Below are 1,369 nucleotides of genomic sequence, written 5' to 3'. Positions count from 1 at the left end.
ATTCATAGCCCTCCAAAAATCACTTGTATAAGCCCATATTCTAAAATGTTATTCCCTTTAATTTATAATCAGATCACAACACTTTCTTTGCTTTGAATTGAAATGTAGAATTCTTTCCCCCTCTCATATAAGATGTGTTTCTATCCTATGGCTAGCCTGTTGCCAAAGCTTGGAGATGTGCACGTGTGTGTATTCAAGATTCACTCAGGTGGCTTAATGAAGCCAAATGTCTGGTCCTATATTAATCTTCAGGAGTGCTGATTTTAATTTTGTGGTACGGAAGTAGGTCAAATAAACAGGCAAAAAGTAGACCTATACAAATGGCTTTAACTTATTAATCTATTACATCTTTGACAGTAATTTTAGGTTAAAATGGTCCAGAAGACAAAGTGCATAATTAATGATGAGCTAATGATTCTTTTAAGTCCCATAACAAAGAGTTCTCCCTTTGGTAATCATCTGTCTGGAGTTTTATTCACGCAAAAGTGGTGGTTACTTCTTGCTTCTGTCCCCTTCATTCCAGTACTGTTCAGTCTGCATTTCAGTGAGTCGGGAAATTGTACGCTGAAATGCAAAGATTTCCTCTTCTCCAGTGAACATGGAGAGTCTTTCTGCTGAGTCCTGGTGACCAAAAAACAAAACATAACAACACAAAATAATAACCCAGTACCAATTAAAACTGCCACAAATACAAATTTATAGAAATAACCACAGGTTTAAAAAAACTCTTTAGGTTTATGTGTTTAGATAATGTCCTATAAATTTTTAAATATACAATGTCTTAAATCTAAGACATTGAGAATCAACTAGAGACTAGAGAATCAACTAATTTAAACCAATAATCAATAACTAGAACAAGTCCCCAAGGGGAAAACATTAGAATGATTAAAGCTAAAATGACATCCCCAAATCCAAATATGAAAAGTTTTGCTCAGAGAAAAGTTCTCTACAAAGTCTAAAGGAAGGACATCACAGACAGAAAAGGAATTCTTTCTCCAAAGGTGCATGACAGAAATAAGTAATAACAAAAAAAAAAAAAACCCAGTAGTTCTGGCGAGTTAGGAAAAGGCTGTCACCCTCCTCTGCAGCTTCGTAGACTGGTTCCACTCCTGAGGACAAACCTCTGAAGAACCTTTCCCAAACTGGGTGACTGAGAAATCTCCTGGGGAGCCTGGAGACTGCGTGTGGAAGTTTACTTTGGTAAGATCTTGAGCTGCTGGGACACTTAAGCATCCCATCTAGGGTTCAGTTGGGGAACCCTCTGTGAGGCCAGTAAACAGCCTGGGACTAGGGATACCAACAAGGGCTCATGAGCACTAAATGGACATTGGATTTTTGTCTCTTCCTTTAGGAGTTTGCTATTACACTC

At 37.7% G+C, this 1,369-nt stretch overlaps 1 protein-coding gene across 4 annotated transcripts in view; it reads right to left on the bottom strand.

Moving 5' to 3' along the window:
* Positions 1-307: 307 nt before the first annotated feature.
* AFG1L (AFG1 like ATPase) overlaps positions 308-1,369 on the bottom strand; it is a 168,560-nt gene continuing 167,498 nt past the window's right edge. For all 4 annotated transcript variants that reach the window (XM_025042398.1, XM_025042401.1, XM_006926054.3 and 1 more), the window contains one exon: positions 308-621. In XM_025042398.1, the coding sequence (XP_024898166.1) occupies positions 493-621 (129 nt within the window). In that variant the 3' untranslated portion in view covers positions 308-492. The remainder of the gene's footprint in view (positions 622-1,369) is intronic.

Source organism: Pteropus alecto, unplaced genomic scaffold (genome assembly GCF_000325575.1).
Source record: "Pteropus alecto unplaced genomic scaffold, ASM32557v1 scaffold79, whole genome shotgun sequence".
NCBI lineage: Eukaryota > Metazoa > Chordata > Mammalia > Chiroptera > Pteropodidae > Pteropus > Pteropus alecto.
The sequence above is the reverse complement of the archived record's forward strand: the minus strand, read 5'-3'. Positions and strand labels throughout refer to the sequence as shown.